General features: G+C 47.3%; 1 protein-coding gene across 1 annotated transcript in view; it reads right to left on the bottom strand.

Moving 5' to 3' along the window:
* The window catches only part of TERT (telomerase reverse transcriptase), a 67769-nt gene that overhangs the window by 22997 nt on the left and 24951 nt on the right, over positions 1-19821 (bottom strand). Inside the window, exons 7-8 of the mRNA XM_060253655.1 lie at positions 18550-18635; positions 15706-15819 (exon numbers count right to left, since the gene is read on the bottom strand). Coding sequence (XP_060109638.1) covers positions 15706-15819; positions 18550-18635 — 200 coding nt within the window. The remainder of the gene's footprint in view (positions 1-15705; positions 15820-18549; positions 18636-19821) is intronic.

Here is a 19821-nt window from a genome sequence, read left to right on the forward strand (position 1 = left end):
GGTGATTTCAGTGGAAGATGGCCCTGAGAACCGCTTGGCTGAAAGAGGCGTCTCGTTTAGCATGAACGTCCAAAGCATAGTGGGAGATGAATGTGGCTGGAGAGGACCATGATGCAGCAGAGCAAACGTCCTCTAAGTAGATACCCTCCAGGAAGGCCGTGGAGGTCGAGACTGCTCTAGTCTCTAGTCGAGACTAGAGGTCGAGACTGCTCTAGTCGAGTGAGCCTTGAGACCCTCAAGTAAAGGTTGCTTAGCAACTTCATAGCACATCTCAGAGAGGCCTGAGAGGAGCAGAACAGAGCAGAGCAGCTCTGATAAGCTGAGACAGCTGGAGAAGTTGCTAAGAATTTCTGCGTTTTGAAAGACTTCATTCTGAGGCTTGGGTGACTGCTGAAAAGGCTGAGTTGTGATAGCTGGGGAACTGCTGTATGTTTGGGTGAGTGGGCTAAAGGTGAAAGTGATTGATTGATTGATTGAGAGTAATTGTTGATGATTGCTTAGGAGTGGTCTGCTCCACCCTCTTTGCATTTTTAGCTGCGCCTTGCCAAAGGCTGAGCACATCTCAGAGAGGCCTGAGAGGAGCAGAACAGAGCAGAGCAGCTCTGATAAGCTGAGACAGCTGGAGAAGTTGCTAAGAATTTCTGCGTTTTGAAAGACTTCATTCTGAGGCTTGGGTGACTGCTGAAAAGGCTGAGTTGTGATAGCTGGGGAACTGCTGTACGTTTGGGTGAGTGGGCTAAAGGTGAAAGTGATTGATTGATTGATTGAGAGTAATTGTTGATGATTGCTTAGGAGTGGTCTGCTCCACCCTCTTTGCATTTTAAGCTGCGCCTTGCCAAAGGCGCGAGCCGAAGGGCGAGAGCTAAAGGGCTCTTGGCCTGTGGCTCCTTGCCTGGGGGCTTCCTAAGGACCAGGAACCCAGATCCCTGACTTCCTTGTTCTCCCAATAAGGTAAGTTGACCTTCCAGAAGGGGAGCCACGTAAACAACAGCATTTAAAGAGGACTGTATATTTAATATATATATCATGAAGGTAGAATGCCAGCAGGGGTATGGGGGCTTTCCAGTGTTTTGCACTGAGTGTCACATGTATGACTATCTGCCCACAGGACAGAAATCTTGGGTGTGTGCTCGATGCAAGGAGCTCGTGGTCCTCAGGGAACGAGTTCGTACCCTTGAGGCCGAGGTGACTGCCCTGGAGAACCAGAGACGGTCAGTTAGGCAATTGGGAAAGACTCTCCGGGGCGTATTAGATGAGCCCCACTCTGAATGTGGCAGCCCCGTTGCTGCCAGAGAGCGTGAGGGTCGAGAGGGAACAGGGCACCTTGCTGAGGATAAGGGGAATGCGCCCTCAGAAGGGACCTCTTCTTCGGTTGGTGAGCAGGTATCCTTTCGCGCCAAGGAACCATCCCTGGGCAGGGGGAGAGGGGGGGTCTTGGTAGTTGGTGATTCGATCCTTAGGCAAGTAGACAGCTGGGTGGCAAAACCACGTATTGACCGTATGGTGACTTGCCTGCCTGGTGCGAAGGTAGCGGACATTACGCGTGTAGTAGATAGGCTGATAGACAGTGCTGGGGAGGAGCCTGTGGTCCTGGTGCATGTTGGCACCAACGATGTGGGGAAATGTAGTCGTGAGGTCCTGGAGGAGAAATTTAGGCTGCTAGGTGGGAGACTTAAGGCCAGGACCTCCAAGGTGGCCTTCTCGGAAGTGCTACCTGTTCCACGTGCAGGGCAGGAAAGACAGGCGCAAATTAGAAGTCTCAATGTGTGGATGAGACGATGGTGTAAGGAGGAAGGGTTTAAGTTTGTTAGGCACTGGGATGCTTTCTGGAACAAGCCGGAGCTGTACAAAAGAGACGGTCTCCACTTGTCTCCGGATGGAACCAGGCTGCTGGCGCTTAAAATCAAAAAGGTGGCAGAGCAGTTTTTAAACTAAATCTTGGGGGAAAGCCGACAGGAGATGGAATGTCTCTGGTTCGGGAGGACTCGTCTCAAAGAGATGAAGGGTTGGCTTCTATTTTTCTACCGAGTAACGGATCAGAGTTGTCCACTGTGATGGTGACAAACAGTATGGACTGTCTGCTAGAGTCTCGAGGCGGCAGGAGAGAGGTGGCGGGCCTAGCTTGCTTGGGAAATTATAAATGTTTGTATGCAAATGCTAGAAGTGTCCGAAGTAAAATTGGTGAATTGGAATGTTTAGTGTTGGGAGAAAACATAGACATTGTGGGAATTTCAGAAACTTGGTGAAATGAGGAGAATCAGTGGGACACGGTGATTCCTGGATATAAGTTATATCGGAAGGATAGGGAGGGAAGGGTTGGAGGTGGGGTGGCTCTGTATGTCAGAGAGGATATACGGTCCAGTAAGACTGAGGTCAGAGAATTAGATTCCCTTTTAGAAATGCTTTGGGTTGAAATAGAGGGCCCAAAAGGAAATTTAACTATGGGAGTTTGTTATCGCCCACCAAATCAAAAGAGAGAGGACGATTATAATATGATGGAGGGATTAAAGATAGCGGCTAAACATAAAAACTGTGTCGTAATAGGTGATTTTAACTACCCGCAGATTGATTGGGTCAATATGTGTTCTGGTCGAGAGAAAGAGATTGAGTTTCTTGATGCTCTCAATGACTGTGCTATGGAGCAGATGGTCTCAGAACCTACCAGGGGTGGGGCGATCCTGGATCTGGTCCTAAGTAATGCCCAAGACTTGGTGAGAGACGTAAAAGTGATTGCGCCGCTTGGGAACAGTGACCATAATGTTATTGATTTCACCATTTGTATAAATAGGGAGTTGCCCAAAAAGACCGCCACAACCACATTTAACTTTAAAAGGGGTAAATTCTCTGAGATGAGGAGGCATGTGAGGAGGAAACTGAAAGGAAAGGTAAATACGGTCAAAACCCTTGGGGAAGCTTGGAGACTATTTAAAACTATAATCCTAGAAGCTCAGATAAAATACATACCACAAGTTAGGAAAGGCACAAACAGGTATAAGAAGAGGCCAGCATGGTTAACAAACAAAGTAATGGAAGCTGTAAAAGGTAAGAAGGACTCCTTTAAGCGGTGGAAAACCAGTCCAAGTGAGATTAATAAAAAGGAACACAGGCAGTGGCAAATCAAATGCAAGACTGTGATCAGGCAGGCAAAAAGGGACTATGAGGAGCATATTGCAAAAAACATAAAGACCAACAATAAAAATTTCTTCAAATATATTAGAAGTAGGAAACCAGCCAGGGAAGCAGTGGGGCCCTTGGATGACCATGGGGTAAAAGGATTACTGAAGGAGGATGGGGAAATGGCTGAGAAGCTGAATACATTTTTTGCCTCCGTCTTCACCGTGGAAGATGAGAAGTGTTTGCCCGCCCCAGAACCACTAATATTGGAAGGGGTGTTGAAAGACCTGAGTCAGATTGAGGTGACAAAAGAGGAGGTCCTACAACTAATAGACAAATTAAAAACTAATAAGTCACCGGGTCCGGATGGCATACATCCGAGAGTTCTGAAAGAACTCAAAGTTGAACTTGTGGATCTTCTAACAAAAATCTGTAATCTTTCATTGAAATCTGCCTCCGTTCCTGAGGACTGGAAGGTAGCAAATGTCACCCCCATCTTTAAAAAGGGTTCCGGAGGAGATCCGGGAAATTACAGGCCAGTCAGTCTGACTTCAATACCGGGAAAGTTGGTAGAAACCATTATCAAGGACAGAATGAGTAGGCACATTGATGAACACGGGTTATTGAGGAAGCGGGAGTAGCAGAGTGAGGGAGATGACTTGCCCGACACAGGGCTTCAGGAAAGAAAATCAGGCCGACACGTGCAACTAGTGCCAAAAGGTGTATTAACATATATACACGACAAGTGCTCTCTTGTGCAGTCTATACAATATCACCTCCACGGACAAAGTGCTTCGCCTAACCACCATCTCACAGGGAGAGACCTGTGTGATGCACACACAGATCATATATAGTCCAAGCAGCCAATCCTGGCCGTGCTGACTCAGCAGATTGCATCACTTGGCTTCTGCCGGCTCAAGCCGGTCTGCTGATCAGGTCACTGTGACCTAGCCTGGCAGCTAGATCACCAGCTGTCATACTGTAGCTGTCGGACTGGGTTTATGTAGATTCTTGCTCCAACACACCTCCTAATCTATTTAAACCCAGTGCACCAAAACACTTTACACAGTTTACATACATGTCCACCAGCAACATTACAGTTCATATTTACGTAGCTCGGAACCCTTTCCGGAATTCGTTCAGGAACTCATCATGATTGTAAAACACATCATCGTGTTCCTGTTCAGCCAGCTCTTTCAGACGCTTGGCTTCAGCCTCCTTCTCCCTTGCCTCGCACTCTGCCACCCAGGCTTTCCATTTCTTAGCCTTTTCTTTTAACATTTCCTCAAATCCGGGTGGGTCTGGATTGACAGTCAGAGTGACATAGGGACACTTGTACCTAGCGGGACGTTGGCCTTTGGTGGACCTGGCAGACACCCGTGGCCCTGTGCTTGGACCAGCTTTGTCTTCTTCGGGTTGCTCTGTTCCCACCTCCTGGGCTGGTTGCTCTGCCCCTGTAATTGGGTGTTGAACCTCCTGACTCTCACACTTTACCTCCAGTTCCTGCATTTGAGGCTCTGCCTCCTGACTCTGCTCGTCAGGCTCTGTGCCAGCATTCGGCTCACCTTCTCCAGCCCCACTGGGTGCCACCTCCTGGGCTGGAGTTCTGGGCTGCGCTCCAACATCGTTATCGCTACTTGGCAGCAGGACAAATTGTTTCTGCAAGGAGTGCAACCTTGGCCAGCTGCTTTCTTCATTGAACTGGGCACTCTTACTAAGTGTTATCTTGCTTTTGCTATTGCAGAAACGATAACACCTGGCCCTTGGCTTGTAGCCCAGAAAAATTAGGCTCTCTGCCCGGACATCCCCCTCCCCGCTACTCGTGGAGTGGATGCCAACCCGAGCCCGTGACCCAAAGACTTTTAAAGAACTCAAATCTGGGGTCTTGTTCAACAGTAACCTGTAAGGCACATTTTTCACAGTATTACACCAAACCCTATTTTGCAAAAAAACAGCTGCATGTATGGTTTCTGCCCAATAGGTCATTGGCAGTTGTGCATCCTCTAACATGCAATACATCACATTCTGCAATACAGCCCCATGCCCATTTTCTCGGGGCGTTGCCGGGTTCGTCAGACGGTGGGCGATGCCCTTGTTCTCCAGCCAACGTTTCATCTGGTTAGATAAGAATTCCCCCCCTCTGTCGGTTTGTACAGCTAGGAGATTAACCCCTAATTGTCTCTCCACTGCTTTGACCCACTTGGTGAATGTCTTATACACCTCAGACTTATGCACCATGGTGAAAACCCACGCGTACCTCGTGTGGTCGTCGGTGGCCACCAAGCAGTATCTCCTCCCCGACAGACTCTTTGGCAATGGGCCAATAACGTCTAAATGGACTAGTTCCAGGGCTCGTGTGCTTTCCCTTGAGCTTTCTTTAGCAACAGCACACGCCTTGCTTTTGGTCTTCTTGCAGACCTGGCAATCCAAGTAACATTTGCAAGGATTTACTTTCAAACTAGGCACAAGCTCCAGGGTTTTCTTTAACGCCCTAAATCCGCAGTGCCCAAGTCTCCTATGGAGCAAATGTATACAATTATTGTGCACAGGCTCATTCGACACTTGAGCCACCTGGGCACAATCACTCTGGACCACATACAGTTTACCTTCCCTCTTTCCTGTCACAAGCAACTTTCCCCCACCTCCCAGGATTTTGCAGCAGGTTTTCTCAAATCTCACCTGGTATCCCTGGTCAAACAGTGTGCTAACACTCAACAGGTTAGACTGCAGTGAGGGTACATACAACACATTTTGCAACATACATTTCAGTGCAGGAACTTCCACATTGCCTGAGCAAACAGAATTGGCAGTGGTCCCATCAGCCAATCTCACATACTTATGCTCAGGACTGTCAATGTTTTTCAACAACTCCTTCTCGCAGCAGAGATGGCTCGCAGCCCCGGAGTCTAAAATCCAAGCAGACCCTGTGCTCTCTACTGCAGACGTGACCAGCCGGGTTGCTTCCTCACACGGGCTGGCGGTCCTCCGCTCTCGCCGCACACGCCCCCGCCTCTTCTCCCTCTCAGGGCAAGCTCGGAGCAGGTGCTGCGACGACCCGCATCCATAGCAGCGACGGACTGCAAACGCAGTCGGCTCCACTTCCTCCACCTTCGGACGCCTGCCAGCAGCAAAAGCTGGCTCATTCTTGGCTGTCTTCCCGGACACACCGATAACAGCACGCTGCCCGGCCGACACCCCCGGACAGCTCACGGCCGCAATTCTCTCTTGGAAGTCAAGCAGGTGGGCACAGACGTATTCCATGGTCAGGGTCGCTACGTCCACCGTCTCCAGAGAAGTTATCAGGGGAGTGTACTCAGGTGGCAACGACGACAGCAAAATGTACACTCTGTCGTCTGGAGCTACAGTCTTGCCTCTTGCCTCCAGCTCAACGAAACAGTCCGTTAGCCGTTTGATGTGCTCTTTCACACACCCTCCAGCCGGCATAACGGTGCGGAACATCCTCCTTGTCAAGGCCATGAGGGACCAAGCAGTGGTGCTAACATGCACCGCACTCAACGCGTCCCAGGCAGCCTTGGGAGTGTCCTTCCCTCGCACATAAACCAGCTGGTCATCTCCTATAGATAGCACTATGTTGGCCAGTGCCTTATCCGATAACACAGTCTCGGCAGGAGATAAGTCAGCAGGGGGGTTACTCACGAACAGCCATTGCCCTTCACGCTTGAGGTAGTGTTGCATTCTCAGGCTCCACACCGCGTAGTTGGCTGAGGTGAGCTTCTCAACGGCTACTCCAAGCTGTTGCTGAGCCATCGTGCCGACTCCTCCTCACAGCTGGCTGCCGACGTCCCTCTGGCTCTCAAACAGAGAACGGTGGTGCTTCTGTGTCCTTCACCGGCGTTCCTCGCCTCCGGCTCTTTCCAAACTCACAGTCAGCTCAACTCTCAACTCTCTCCTCCGCGCAGCGGAACCGCCCTGGGCCCATAACCCTGTCGGAGCGGGAGTAGCAGAGTGAGGGAGATGACTTGCCCGACACAGGGCTTCAGGAAAGAAAATCAGGCCGACACGTGCAACTAGTGCCAAAAGGTGTATTAACATATATACACGACAAGTGCTCTCTTGTGCAGTCTATACAATATCACCTCCACGGACAAAGTGCTTCGCCTAACCACCATCTCACAGGGAGAGACCTGTGTGATGCACACACAGATCATATATAGTCCAAGCAGCCAATCCTGGCCGTGCTGACTCAGCAGATTGCATCACTTGGCTTCTGCCGGCTCAAGCCGGTCTGCTGATCAGGTCACTGTGACCTAGCCTGGCAGCTAGATCACCAGCTGTCATACTGTAGCTGTCGGACTGGGTTTATGTAGATTCTTGCTCCAACAGACTCAGCATGGGTTCTGCAAGGGAAGATCTTGCCTCACTAACCTGTTACATTTCTTTGAGGGGGTGAACAAACATGTGGACAAAGGAGACCCGATAGATGTTGTTTACCTTGACTTCCAGAAAGCTTTTGATAAAGTTCCTCATCAAAGGCTCCTTAGAAAGCTTGAGAGTCATGGAGTAAAAGGACAGGTCCTCTTGTGGATCAAAAACTGGCTGAGTAATAGGAAGCAGAGAGTGAGTATAAATGGGCAGTCTTCGCAGTGGAGGACGGTAAGCAGTGGGGTGCCGCAGGGCTCGGTACTGGGTCCCATCCTCTTTAACTTGTTCATAAATGATTTAGAGTTGGGAGTGAGCAGTGAAGTGGCCAAATTTGCGGATGACACTAAATTGTTCAGGGTGGTGAGAACCAGAGAGGATTGTGAGGAACTCCAAAGGGATCTGTTGAGGCTGGGTGAGTGGGCGTCAACGTGGCAGATGCGGTTCAATGTGGCCAAGTGCAAAGTAATGCACATTGGGGCCAAGAATCCCAGCTACAAATACAAGTTGATGGGGTGTGAACTGGCAGAGACAGACCAAGAGAGAGATCTTGGGGTCATGGTAGATAATTCACTGAAAATGTCAAGACAGTGTGCGTTTGCAATAAAAAAGGCCAACGCCATGCTGGGAATTATTAGGAAGGGAATTGAAAACAAATCAGCCAGTATCATAATGCCCCTGTATAAATCGATGGTGCGGTCTCATTTGGAGTACTGTGTACAGTTCTGGTCGCCGCACCTCAAAAAGGATATTATAGCATTGGAGAAAGTTCAGAAAAGGGCAACTAAAATGATTAAAGGGCTGGAACACCTTCCCTATGAAGAAAGGTTGAAACGCTTAGGGCTCTTTAGCTTGGAGAAACGTCGACTGAGGGGTGACATGATAGAAGTTTACAAGATAATGCATGGGATGGAGAAAGTAAAGAAGTACTTTTCTCCCTTTCTCACAATACAAGAACTCGTGGGCATTCGATGAAATTGCTGAGCAGACAGGTTAAAACGGATAAAAGGAAGTACTTCTTCACCCAAAGGGTGATTAACATGTGGAATTCACTGCCACAGGAGGTGGTGGCGTCCACAAGCATAGCCACCTTCAAGAAGGGGTTAGATAAAAATATGGAGCAGAGGTCCATCAGTGGCTATTAGCCACAGTGTGTGTGTGTGTGTGTGTGTGTGTGTGTGTGTATATATATATATATATATATATATATATATATTTGGCCGCTGTGTGACACAGAATGTTTGACTGGATGGGCCATTGGCCTGATCTAACATGGCTTCTCTTATGTTCTTATGTTCACAACCGGATTGCAATAGATACTCACTTAGAGAGTCTCTGGGTAAAAATTTTGCATCCTCTATGAGGATTGTAGGCCACAAACAAGTTAGGGTTCTTACGGAAAGGTTGTGTACGAGAGAGGTAAAAAGACAAAGCTCTTTTAACAGCGAGGGTGTGTAGAGCTCTTTGTCCAGAGTCCTTAGGATCAGGGAAAAACGTGGGCAACGAAGTAGAAGTTGAAAGATGAAACTATGACACAACTTTGGGTAAGAAAGCCGGATCTGCTGGTTAAGAGACTCCAAGTCGTTTCGCCCTCTTGTGGCCGTCATCCACAGATGTGAGAACCTCATTGGTGGAGGCGTGAAACAGGCCAAGGCCATCAAAGGGAAGATCCTCAATTTCCTGCTTTATATCTGGTTGCAGATTTGTGGATCTGAGCCAAGCATGTCGACGCAGTGCTACTGAAGATGCAAAAACCCTGGATGAACAGAAAACAGCATGCCTGATGGTGTTTATTTGCTGCTTTGAAACTGTTGAGAGCTCAGAGACTAAGTTGGAAGCGATCTTTTGGGAAGTCTCGGGGAGAGAAGGGATAAGTGACGTAAACTGGCTGGCAAGATTGAAGGAGTAGGCGGAGAAATAAGCCAGGTAATTGTTCACCTTAGAATTAGAAGCAAGATTATAGATTTTGCGAGCTAGGGTGTCCGACTTCCAGTCCTCACGATCAGGAGGTGTAGGGTGTCTAGAAGGTTTGGCCTTAGATGCGGAATGGACGATGATGGAATTAGGAGCTGGATGTGAGGCTAAGAATTTTGATTCTGGAGCATGGACTCTATACAGGGAATCAAAACGCCTGGAGGTAGGTGGAACAGAAGCAGCCTTGTCCCAACCCTCACAAAGTCCTTCCAAATGCACTGGAAGCATAGGTAGGAGTGAACCCGAAGGAAAATCTGCTTGAACTAGATCGTGCACCACATCTCAAATCTTCGGTGAATCCGATGGTAGAGTCACATTCAAAGCCTCAACCATAGTGGTGATAAGATTCAGATAGGCTTTTGAACCATCTGATGGGGAAAGACGGGTTTGGGTGAGTAGAGTCCGAAGCGGGGGAGACAAGAGGGTTTTCAGAATCAGAAGAACCAGAGCTGTCCTGGTCGGATTCAGAGTCGTCTGGCTCCTGTAGAGGAGCAACAGGTTTAGTTGGTGCCGATGCAGACTCCGGGTCCTCAGGAGGAAGAGATTTTTGTCGTGGTGGCAGAGTGCTCAAAGTCGTGGCCGGTGCCGAGGACACAGTAGAGCAGACTGGCGTGTCAAGGACTTGAGGTAGCCCATGAGACTCACGGTACCGAGAGGGTTCACGGTCTCTAGAAGAGAAATATTCAACGTCTTGGGTTCGAGAAGGCTCACGGTACCGAGATGATGGATAAGCAAATTCTCGGGTTCGAGACGGTGAGGCTTCATGATCACGAAGTCAAGAAAGTGCAATTTTGAGGTCCCTGTGGGACGCAGTTTTATTGGTTAAATTGTAAAAATGTATGTTGTTAGCCGCCCTGAGTCCGCTTGCGGAGCGGGCGGGATAGAAATTTAAAGTAATAATAACATCAAGTTCATGGTACTAAGAGCGTTGAAAACCTTCCTCCAAAGGAGAGCGGGAGTAACGATGGTAAACTCGACGGTGTCAGGGAGATGGCGATCTAGAGACTGAGGAGTATTCATACCGACCCCTTTGGTAGTAGTCATGGTAGACTGGTGAGCAGAAACAGAAGTCACAGCGACGAACAGGTGAGTGAGAGCGAACATGTTGAGTGGACACCTGAGTGGAAGATTCCTGGTACAGAGGGGAAACTCCGATGTCCCGGAAGGATCCAGGTTGAAGTAGGGACCGGGCATGTTCCTGAGAAAGGACCAGAGGATCTGAACGAGGGTCGGGTTTGAGAATGTCGAATGGCATCACACTGTGGACCGAGGGTGATTGAGACCGAACTGGAATGACCTCGACTGGAGCTGGAGTATGAGGAGTGAGTTGAGGCATGTCCGAAATGATGTCGGAAGGTGCCGAGAGCTTTGGAGGAACTAGAGGTTGAGTCAAAACCGAATGGGTGGAAACCGAAGCCATAGCTGTCGAGGTGGTAGCCGTTGGAGAAGTCGTCGGAGTCGAACTTGTCGGGTCACGAGATTTCTTTGGAACCGAGGCTGATGAATCAGAGTGGTGAGACTTCCTCGAAGACTTATGGCCGGAGTTGGAGTGCTTAGATGCTCTCTTGTCGGAATTATGCTTCTTAAGGGATTGAACAGCAGCTGACGCAGCCAAATCTCCCACTTGATGTGAGGGAGGCAGCGAATCAGAGCTGGGCATGGCCTGGAGAGATTTCTCGAGCAAAAAACTTTGAAGTCTTGCTGCTCGGTTTTTATGCGCCTGTTTTCCGAAGTTGGGGCAGTGGGGGCAGGTATTCACCCGATGAGCCTCACCCAAGCAAAAAAGGCAATAAGAGTGTCCATCAGAAGTAGGGATTTTAGCCCCACACCTCTGACACTTTTTAAAGGTCCCTTCCATACGCTCTGGACAAGGGAGGGGAAGGAAGGGGGGGGGGAGAAATAAAGGGAAAGCGCAGAAACACGGGCTTTTTTGGGGGGGGGGGGGTTTATAAGGACGAAAAAAGCAGAAATGGAGATAAGAGGAAAAACAAAAACCACAAGCAGAAAAGACAAGCTGAGGAGAAGGGAACACAGCAAGGTAGGTGTTGTCTGGGCAGCGGAAAGGAAGAAACTGAGTGGGAGGGGTGCCTCCTGCTCGCTCCAGGCATGCGTAGTCTATGCCTGCTCCCCAGGGTGAGCAGGAGAGCACGCCAAAAAATGCTCTAGGCGAGCTATTGGAGACTCTGAGGTATGGATTCGTTGTCAGCGGCAAGACCCATGTGTGGGACTGCACAGAGACCACGATGAAGATCGGAAGCTTTCGTGTGCTCTCTAAGCACACTTCATCAGACGAGGAATCCGGCACAGTGAGCAGAGCCATACGTAGCTGGTAGGCAGTGGCCCAGAATGCAAAATGGTACAGATTTAAGAACCAATGACAGTGAAGTGAAATTATCTGGTAGGCAGTGATTTAGAATGTAAGATGGTACAATGACAGAATAGTGAAATTAACAAACTGAGCAAACTGCAGTGACTCACAAAAGCTCCTCCCCTGCAGCCACAAATTGTTGCTATTGGACTCCTGCCCTTTTCCACGGCTGCAGACAAACACGGCTGGACCCAGAAGCAAACTCTGGTTAAGTAGGCGGGTGGGTGTGCGGGTGTGTCCCTGGCTTGCAAGGGGGGCAGTGCTGGCATAGGGCTGGAGGAACTTCCCAGTAGGGAGCGGTCTCATATTAAAAAGAGAGAGAGAAAAGAGAGAGGGGGGGGGATTCCTCCACAGTTCATTGCATGGGAGAGAATCGGCCGCTTGGGGAATTGGGGCCTCTCTTTGATTGGGGGGGGGGGAGAACTTTCTGTGGAGATCAGCCCAAGTGGGTAGGCTGTTTTCTTGGGGAAGGGGGGCTCTCTTAGGGGACCCCCATGAGCAGGGAAGGCTCCTTGGAAGGAGGCCATTACATGGTTCAGGATTCGGCCAGCAGTGCCACAGAAGCCCTTGCCCAGAGCCTCTTTTTAGAGCCCACTGTATTTATTCTCACAATGGGCCTTATTCCCAGTTTTACATGAAAAGTGATCCAAGGACAAGTGCAGAGTGCTATTTTTCCTGTCTCTTGCTTCTGCAGCTTACAGAGCATAATATGCAAAAATTCATCATTACAGAAAAGATGTCATGAAACCACTCAGTGACAGGAGCTGTATCAGGAAAAATTGTTATCTTACAGGGGGAAGTTGTGATGCAGGAATTAGGATCTGAAGAATGGAAGTGAAGAGAATGGTTTCAAGCACTAGACTAACAGAAGTATGAAGTCTCGCCACACTGGGATGTCTGGCATGTATTAGTCTCGCCACAGTCACTATGTTTAATAACAGTTTTCTAATGTATTAGGGATGGAGTTCTTGCATATATTTAGCAAATACAATTCAGGTACATGCGGTATATTTACTTTTAATATTTTTTGGTCCATATATAAATTTGAGCCCAAAATTTCTTAGCTTTTTCACATTGCCACCAACAGTGATATAAGGTTCCTTTTGTCTCATTACATTTCCAGCATTTATTTGATGCACGGGGATATATTTTTGCTAATTTCTCAGGTGTGAAATACTAACGATATGCCATCTTATAAAGATTCTCTTTAAGTGCGGCCGATTTAGTTAATTTAATATTTTCTTTCCAAATTTTCTCCCAATCCATTAACTCTATATTATAGCTAAAATCTTGCATCCACTTTACCCAGCTTTCTTTAATTGTTTCATCTTGCATTCTTACCTCTAACAACCAACTCTAAATTTTAGAAATCAATTTCTGGTCAGTATTTAAAATTATGTTGTCGAGTTCATTAAATTTTTTAACAAAACCTAATTCTTTATCAGCTTTATATCTTGACCTGATTTGTAATTTAGTCCACCAATCTAAACCACATTCCTCCAGTTGCAAATCACCTTTGTCATCTAATAAAGACTCATAATTAAGCTTATATTCCCACTGATGGGGGTTCGGATGAATCGATGCTTCCGCCGGTGATAACCATACCGGTGCATACTTGTAGAATTGTGATTTTACTTCTGTCCAAATTCTATAAATTGATTTCCTTATTTCGTGCCTGAAAAAAATATTGTTCTTTTGGGGGGGTTGATCCCAAATATACGAATATTAAATCTGCTCCTTCCAATGTCAGCAACCTCTTATTCTTTAACAAAAGCCAGTCCTTGGCCCAAGATAGAACACAGGCCTTGTAATATATTTTCCAATCTGGTAGTGCAAATCCCCCTCTTAATTTACTGTCCTGAAGCACCTTCAATTTTATTCTTGGTCTCTTATTTTGCCATATAAACCTACTTAATACTTTATTCAATTGTTGAAAAAACTCTTCTGGAATTAAAACTGTTTTAGCTGTGTTATTAACCCAGTTTGGTTGGGGCTGTACTGAGGCCCAAATCCTCTCTCTCATAAACCGAGTTCTCTCTTCCTTTGTAATTTCCCACGGAGAACCCTGGTGCCAGGGGGTAGTGGGAAACTGTATTGTGTGAGGTCACATCTGACTCCTAGGAAATCTGTCTCCAAAAAGTCATAACAGCACAACTAAAACAGAAGAACATGAATTTTTACCTGAGGAATTTTACACAAAGAACAGTCTCCAAAAGAATGGTCTCTTATCTGCTGAGCACTGTGCTTGGCAGGTAAGAACCTACTGGTGGAAGACTTTGTACCTGAGCTCTCAGGACATGAAAGAGCTTTCTCCCAAAGGGTTGTCTCAAGTTGAGCTGCTCTATCAGACCTTGCGTTAGGCATAAACTGAAGACAGAATTTGCAGCTGACCCTCACAGAAGCAAAGAAGGCTCAAGGAAGGCCTGTCAGGATGGGTCATTTTAGTCCCACACTTGGAACATTTCTCAAATTCATGTCTGCTCAGGCTGCCTCTTCCATGTTGTCCTCTGAGGCTAGTGGACTATCAATTCTGTCAGCATGAGGTGATGAAGTGAGAGGGCAGATGATCTCAAGCTCTCAGAAATTCAGTGTAAGTCTTCTTGACGATGGGGAGCAGTCACATGGATCGGAAAGATGATTTGTTTATCATCTAATCATCTATCCGTTCCATGTGACTGCTCCCCATCGTCAAGAAGACTTACACTGGATTTCTGAGAGCCTGTCATCTGCCCTCCCAGATGGATCGGATAAATGTTTTCACTTCAACTTTGCCTTCTTTGGAGGTGGTTTGGAAGTGCTTCTCAGCATCAAGGCCAACCTATGTGTGTAGTTGTATCTGAGGGAGCATCAAGGGTGTATGGCCCCCTTTTTTGCCTTCTACTGGACATTGCAGCTGGGCTTCAGGTACTGTGGGAGCCTTCTCCCAAAGGGCTGTCTTTAACCAGGAGGCCCTCTCTTGATGGGCCTTAGGACTAAATGGCTTGCAAGCTGCAAAAGCATTAACATTATGGGGCTCATCCAAACCTAGCAGGCACAGGAAAGGTACTGCACTTGGTACATTTTTTAAAAAGGACCACTGCAAATGCTCACTAGTGAGGCAATGACTAACTGGAATGAAGCCTTCAAAGAAAGAATTCTCCTCAAAAAGAAAATCTCCTCTAAGGAGAAGAAGAAAGCTAAAACATGTCCTGCCTCCACAGCAGTGAAGGATGACCTGAGGGAAGGAGCTCTCCATGCCATTGGCCACTTGTCTGTTTAGGTGAGAAGATCTGAGCTTGGGGTGGGTGGAGAGGAGAGGCACACCTAGTTCTATAGAAAGCTATAGAAAGAAAACTAGTAACCCTTTTTTACCTGTGCGGCTGGCTTGCACAGAAGACACAAAGATGAATTAGTTGCTCCAAGGGCTCATACAAGTGGGCTGGGACTGGCTCTCAAGCTTGGCCACCTCCCCAAGTTTTCAGAAATACCATATGTGGGAGAGGAGTGGTCCCTTGGATTAAATGGATGGCGACCACTACTGACCATCTTTATCAACTGCTCATGATGGGAATTCTTTGAAGGGATTCCAAGATGACAACATCATCACTGTCATCATCATCATTAATGAATCGCCCCATCCCAGCCAGTACCAGGCTCTGGGCGATGTACAACATAAAAACAAAATACATATATTGATACCAATAAAATCAATTACATTAAAAGGAAATTATACCCTGCTGCTGTTCCATTTAGAGTGCTATTGCTCAATTTCAATTTCCAGTCATTACATCAGGGGTGGGGGAATCTCCCTCAACAGGGGTGGGGAGAAGAAGGTGCCAACATGTCAAAGAAAAGGCAGTTTTCAGGGCTAGGAAGGACTGTGGCCATACCCATCTTCCTGCACGCCAGGCAGTAGTTTGTTCTCCATGTCTCCATAGCAGAGACTGCAAAGCAAAGTAGACAAAATGGAGCCCTGGGGAATCCCGCAGCACTGGACATAGTACCTGGCAAATAGCAGGACACAAAGATCACCATCACAAAGTCTCAGAAGCAACAGAAGGACTAATGAGAGCTTGGCTTCTGCCCTAATGCAAATGCATTAAAAGTACAAGGAGGATCCTATCCAGTGAGAATGCAGCAGCACTTGCTGAAGCAAAGTTTCTACCTTTGCCCCATTCCGTGCCCCAAAAGCATGATGGATTCCTGTGAATAGTAATAACAGCAGTGTGCCATCACATTGCAACTGACTCATGGCGACCTGGAGATCACGGTCTGAAGCAATAAAACAGAGTCCAGTGGCACCTTTATGACCAATGAATTTTTATTCAAAGTGTGAGCTTTCCTCAGATATCTGAAGAATTATTTATTTATTGAACTCAACTTGTAAGTTGCCTTCCCTGAAATAGGGCTCAGGGCAGCATACCACAAAAACAAAAACAAAAACAAAATCAGACTACAACACATGGTAGAAATCAAGACAACACTAAAATCTTTTAAAACAAGAACTATAAATCCATGATATATCCAAGATGGTGGGTAAAATTTCCAGTTCCAGCTCCCAAAGGCTCCCTAGAACAGAAGGGGGGATGTAAGAGAATGCCATTGCTGTCCTCAACTAAATGCCTAGTGGAACATCTCTGCCTTGCAGACCCTGCAGAAAGGGATATTCTCAGGCAGAAAATTCCACCAGGTAGGGGCCAAGCCTGAAAAGGCCCTGGCCCTAGTCAAGGGCAGCTGGATCTCTCTTTGACCGGGGACCACCAGGAGGTTTTTGTTCCCAGAGTGCAATGCTCTTCCAGGGGCATATTGAAAGAGGGGGCCCCAAAGATATGTGTGTCCCTGGCTGCTAAGGGCCATAAAAAGTCAGATTCAGCACCTTGAACAGGATCTGGTGTTCCACTGGAAGCCAGTGCAGCTCAAGCAGGTCAGGATGGATGTGCACCATCTGAGGGGTTCTCATTAGGACCCGTGTGGCCACATTCTGGATCAGTTGGAACTTCCAGGTCAAGCACAAGTGTAGGTTCATGTAGAGTGAATTACAGTAGTCTATCCTGCAGGTGATCATTGCGTGGATTACCATGGCTAGGTCAGAGCGAGACAGGTAGAGGGCCAGTTGCCTAACCTGGCGCAGTTGGACAAACGACAGCTTGGCAACCTTTGCGATATGGGCTTCCACAGACAAGGTGGCATCCAGGATCATGCTGAGCCAGTGATACAGGGACATCATCAAAAGGCAGCAGCTGGCAACCCAATTGTAGCTCCCCCCTCCCCCAGCCATAGAAGCTCCACCTTATTCAGCTTCAGCTGACTCTGCTTCAACCCTTGGTTAAGTTCACCAGGATGGTTTTGAATCTGTACCACTGCTTTCAGATTTGTTCTGATCTGTGCCCTTGTATTGTTGGTGGTTGGGTGTTGTCCTTTAGGGTACCTATGAGGACTTCATGAGAAGACACTGTTGCCTTCTTTTTTTCTTCTTTGTCTTTCCTTCCCCACTCACCATATTCCTCCAGTATTCTTTGCAGCCCTACCTTTCCCTCCTTCCCATTATTTTGCTCCCCCTCCCCCACTGCTTCCCCCGGAGGCCTCTGCCCTTTCTGCTTCCCCTCCTTTCTCTACCTAGCTCTATTTGCCTTATCTGCTCTTCCCCTTCCAGTTTCACCTTTTCTATCCCACACCATTTTATACACTTTTCCTATTCTCCCACATCTTGTTTTCCTTGCCTTTTTTGCTTATTGCTTGCATGAAGGCCCTGCTGGTCCTCGACAGCGCTGGGCTTTTATGCTCACTGGACTGAATATTTTTCTTTTCAGAACAGACTGTGTGGGTGATGCTTGTCGGAGCCTGATTTAGTATTTCGCTCCTCTGGCTGTTCTGTGGGTTTCACTGGCAACTTGTGATCCTGCTGCTTCTGACCTTTCTGGCTCTCCAGTGGGAGCTGCCCTGCATTTGCTTGCTGGTGGATCGCTCAGACTGATGGCGCTGTGGCTGGTGTATTGCATAGGGGCGATCATAACTTTGGGCAAGGGCAATGAACATTTGATTGGTTTTTCTGTGGTTTTGTCTTGACTACCTTTCTGGCCAGTGTAATTTTATTTTACTCAGTTTCACCCATGTCGGACCCTGTCTATGTTTTTGTTTCATTATTTCATTATTTTATGCCATTAAACGTTTTTGACTTTGTGGCGGGGGGTGGGGGGAGGAATGGCTTCTGGCCAGCTGCCCATCAACAGAAATAGCTGAGTGTCATCGGCATATTGATAGACCTCTAGCTCGAAACTCTGTGTTAGCTGGGCAAAGGGGCGTGTGTAGATGTTAAACAGCATTGGGGAGAAGAGTGTCCCCTTGGGGCTCCACATCCACACTGTTGCTCTCAGTGCCACCCTATGTCCCTAACCACTGAAGAATGAGGTGAGCCACTGAAGGGTTACTCCACAAAGAGACAAAGGCCTCTGTCGGAGAGGAAAGTCCTGATGTTGTTCTTGAGAGAACTGCATCATCTACAAGAAGCAGGACAGAAATGTTCCTGGGGCTCAACTGGGATGCAAAGAGGGAACAGCAGTGGACCAAAACCTTTATAGTACTTGTAATGGCAGAGAAAAACTACCTGGGCTTGGCTAACAATTCAATTAAAGAGACAGTGAAAAGCACATCAGGGAAAAAAATTAGTTAACCCTCCTTATTCTCTGACAAATTCTATGAAAATTCAAACAATACAAGAGAAAAAAATTATTTACCTGTTCTCAATCTTCAGGATATTGCTATGGATTAACTGCAGGAAAAACTCAAACAGGTCGGAACAGCTTTCTTTCAAACAAACACTCTAAATTGGAGAAAAACAAAATACGGGGGGGGGGGGGATCATCTGTCACAGTTAAATCAAGAACATTGTAGCATTTCCCATCTGTAGCAAAAGCATGATCCCAAAACACAAAATATATCTGGATATTTTAGGAAATAGGCAATTTGAATAAACCAAGATGTAAACGGCAAAAATATAGATTCACAAAGGCCAGTGTCTATTTCAGGGGTGTCAAACATGCAGTCTGCAGGCCGGAACTGGCCCCTGCGGGGCTCATATCGGTCCCATGAGCAACTGGCTCTCTCCTGCTTCCTTCTCTGAAGCTGCTGCTGCATCACAGCTTGCGTTCGGCTGGCTCTCTGAATTTTGCGAGAGAGATAACAAGCCAACTTTCCCTCTTTCCACTGGTGGTCTCCTCCCCCACTCTTCTGGGGAGGAAGGGGGAGAGAGTGTGCTTGAGAGACAACAAAGTCTGATTCCCACTGCACCTTTAACAGACCAATGAGGTTTTATTTCAGGTATAAGCTTTTGTGTGCACACATACGTCTTCTCCAGGGCAACTGCTGCAATCTCAGCCAGGCTCTCTCAATTGTGGAGAGATAAAAAGCCAACCACCTTTCCCTCTATTGGCTGTCTCCCCCCCCCCTTTGGGTCCCATGGCACCTTTAATACCAACAAATTTTTATTTCAGGCATAAGAACATAAGAGAAGCCATGTTGGATCAGGCCAACGGCCCATCCAGTACAACACTCTGTGTCACACAGTGGGAAAAAATTTTATATATACACACACACTGTGGCTAATAGCCACTGATGGACCTGTGCTCCATATTTTTATCTAATCCCCTCTTGAAGGTGGCTATGCTTGTGGCCGCCACCACCTCCTGTGGCAGTGAATTCCACATGTTAATCACCCTTTGGGTGAAGAAGTACTTCCTTTTATCTGTTTTAACCTGTCTGCTCAGCAATTTCATCGAATGCCCATGAGTTCTTGTATTGTGAGAAAGGGAGAAAAGTACTTCTTTCTCTACTTTCTCCATCCCATGCATTATCTTGTAAACCTCTATCATGTCACCCCACAGTCAACGTTTCTCCAAGCTAAAGAGTCCCAAGCGTTTCAACCTTTCTTCATAGGGAAAGTGCTCCAGCCCTTTAATCATTCTAGTTGCCCTTCTCTGGACTTTCTCCAATGCTATAATATCCTTTTT

The sequence above is a fragment of the Heteronotia binoei genome, chromosome 14 (genome assembly GCF_032191835.1).
Source record: "Heteronotia binoei isolate CCM8104 ecotype False Entrance Well chromosome 14, APGP_CSIRO_Hbin_v1, whole genome shotgun sequence".
Lineage (NCBI taxonomy): Eukaryota > Metazoa > Chordata > Lepidosauria > Squamata > Gekkonidae > Heteronotia > Heteronotia binoei.